The following is a 2,363-nucleotide window of genomic DNA, read 5'->3' on the forward strand; positions in this document are numbered from 1 at the left end:
TGCACATTTAATAGACTACAGTAAAAACAACTTTTATATGCACCGAGAAACCAAAAAAATTGCATGGCTTGCTTTATCGAGATATTTGCTGTATTGTGTTGGTCTAGAACCAAACCTGCAATATCTCTGTGGTATGTCTGTATCTAGCACGTAATTATGCACATATAAAACCCAACTCCTTGATTCACAGGCCTCTGGATAGGAGATATGACATGCCCAAGGTCTCGCAGTTCATGTGAGGCAGGAAACTTAAGAGACCCAGACTTCTCCTTTAAGAAGACTGAAAGGTGATTCATTTAGTGAGTAGCGATTACAGAATTTCTAAAACAGGTGGCGGGGGGGCGGGAGGGGGCGGCGGGGAGGAGGGCTGGAATTGGCCTCCAGCGCATCCGAGGTTGTTGCTGACAGAGAAATCCAGCAGGAAAGAGCAGCGTTCTTTAATCTTTTTCCCCCTCTGAAGCGGAGGGGAACTTCATTTCCCAGCAGCCCTTGGGTTTCCTCCACGCACGGCGCCAGCGCCCCGGCGTTCTGCTTTCCGGCGCTCTGCCTTCCGGTGCCTCGTTTACGTCAGTTTGAACCAAAGACTCCCAAGGTTGAGGCCTAGTTCCAGAACATGGGGTCTCGGTTGTCTCAGCCTTTTGAGTCCTACAATATCGCTGCGCCTCCCGGTACCGCCGCCGCGCCCGCCAAGCCTGCGCCCCCAGCTACACCCGGAGCGCCGACCTCCCCAGCAGAACACCGCCTGTTGAAGACCTGCTGGAGCTGTCGCGTGCTTTCAGGGTTGGGGCTGATGGGGGCGGGCGGGTACGTGTACTGGGTGGCACGGAAGCCCATGAAGATGGGATACCCCCCGAGTCCAGGGACCATTACGAAGATGGTCATCGGCCTCAGTGAGAATCAAGGCACAGCACTTGGGCGGGTTTGGTATCTGCGGGGTAGAGGAAGGAAACGGAGCAGCCACGTGGGCGGGGAGGCGGGGTGCTGGCGTTGGTCAGGTGGTGGGGGCACCTCAAACAAGGTGGGAGAGGAAGTTGTTGGAACGCCTTTTTTTTTTTTAATTTTAAATCAGTATTTCTTGAGAACCCGTATTAGTCTCAGCCCTTTTAATTCTCAGAATAGCTGTTAGAAGTAGGTATGATTATAATATTCTCATCTTACTGTGGAGCAAACCGAGGCAACGAGGAGTATTGTGTTCATGGTGAGGAAATGACAGTCACTCGATCCCAGGTGTAACAGATCTCAAAGCCCATACGTTTTCTCCAGGTCCTGGAGAAAGCCTGAGCGAGGGCACTACCTTAATTTAAGAAATTTGCCTTGAATCCCAGATCTTTAGACGTGGGTTCTAAGCTCACCTGCTTGGTACACCTGGGTAATGTGGCCCACAGCCCCGTTCTGCGATCGTCAAGATGTCATCCAGTCAAATGTCATGATTTTTTTAGCTTTCAAACCGATTGTCAGTGAACAGAATTTTAGGTTTCTAACTCTCTTACCTTCTTGATCCTGTAGAAAGGTAAATTCTCCCACAGGATGTTCTTTTTTTTCCTGATTTTGTTTTTCTTTTTCTGTGCTTCACTCGCCTGTAAGAAAGATACAATGGTAATATATCCTCCAGAAGTGTTGTGAGGGTTAAATAAGATGGCGTATATGTGAAACACTTGATAAATTTAAATGCAGCATAAAGGTAAGGTATTGTTGTTTTTTTCTAGGCATTGCCACCTGGGGTATCGTTGTCATGGCAGACCCCAAAGGGAAGGCCTACCGCGTTGTTTGAAAGTACCACCAGTGAATCTGTCTTCTGTCCCTGTACCCTGACACACAGAGCAGGCATGGAATTTAATGGGTGTTCTGGACAGACACGTGTACGTGGACAGACATCACTACTGTGGATACTACAAGACTGAAAAGAAAATCATATGTTGTCATTCTCTGGCTATGGAGTGTTTGTGGCCTTCACAGGTTTCACAGGAACCAATAAATCCCTCAGAGAAGTAAACAAGTTCTTTGTCTTATCTGGTGATGGAAAGTATAACTTATATTTAAATATAATTGTTTAAGCATTATATATAAACATAATAGTATGTCTTATATAATTGCATATCATATATAATAAACATAAATATGTTTAGTTATATAGTTAATATAATTTTTAAAACTTTTAAATAGAGCATATGATAAACCAACGGGAAAATTACCTATTTTACTTCGTTATTTTAAAGAGTTCTTTTTTTTTTCTTTCATAATTGGATCAACAACTGTTATCAGCCTAACCCTGGGTGGGCATCATGCAATATATATAGAAGTACATGAAACTTTCTATGTATGAATTGCTCATACTTTGCAAGGCATTTTCAAATCCATCACCT

At 44.9% G+C, this 2,363-nt stretch overlaps 1 protein-coding gene across 2 annotated transcripts; it reads left to right on the plus strand.

Moving 5' to 3' along the window:
• Positions 1 to 390: 390 nt before the first annotated feature.
• On the plus strand, positions 391 to 1,996 carry DMAC1 (distal membrane arm assembly component 1). 2 transcript variants are annotated; one of them, XM_055294277.2, is made up of 2 exons: positions 391 to 890; positions 1,707 to 1,996. In XM_055294277.2, the coding sequence occupies exons 1-2, from the start codon at positions 614 to 616 to the stop codon at positions 1,769 to 1,771; spliced, it is 342 nt and encodes a 113-aa protein (XP_055150252.1). In that variant the 5' UTR covers positions 391 to 613; the 3' UTR covers positions 1,772 to 1,996. The 2 variants fall into 2 exon arrangements, with proteins under 2 accessions (XP_055150252.1, XP_055150251.1); XM_055294276.2 differs by having other exon boundaries at positions 530 to 902.
• The last annotated feature ends 367 nt before the right edge of the window (positions 1,997 to 2,363 follow it).

The sequence above is a fragment of the Symphalangus syndactylus genome, chromosome 9 (genome assembly GCF_028878055.3).
Source record: "Symphalangus syndactylus isolate Jambi chromosome 9, NHGRI_mSymSyn1-v2.1_pri, whole genome shotgun sequence".
Classification (NCBI taxonomy): Eukaryota; Metazoa; Chordata; class Mammalia; order Primates; family Hylobatidae; genus Symphalangus; species Symphalangus syndactylus.

Excerpts from the sequence above, each read along its gene's own strand:
- DMAC1 (XM_055294276.2), top strand. The coding sequence starts at position 614 with ATGGGGTCTCGGTTGTCTCAGCCTTTTGAGTCCTACAATATCGCTGCG. Across the intron at positions 903-1,706 it reads CGGCCTCAGTGAGAATCAAG|GCATTGCCACCTGGGGTATC; the intron begins GCACAGCACTTG and ends GTTTTTTTCTAG.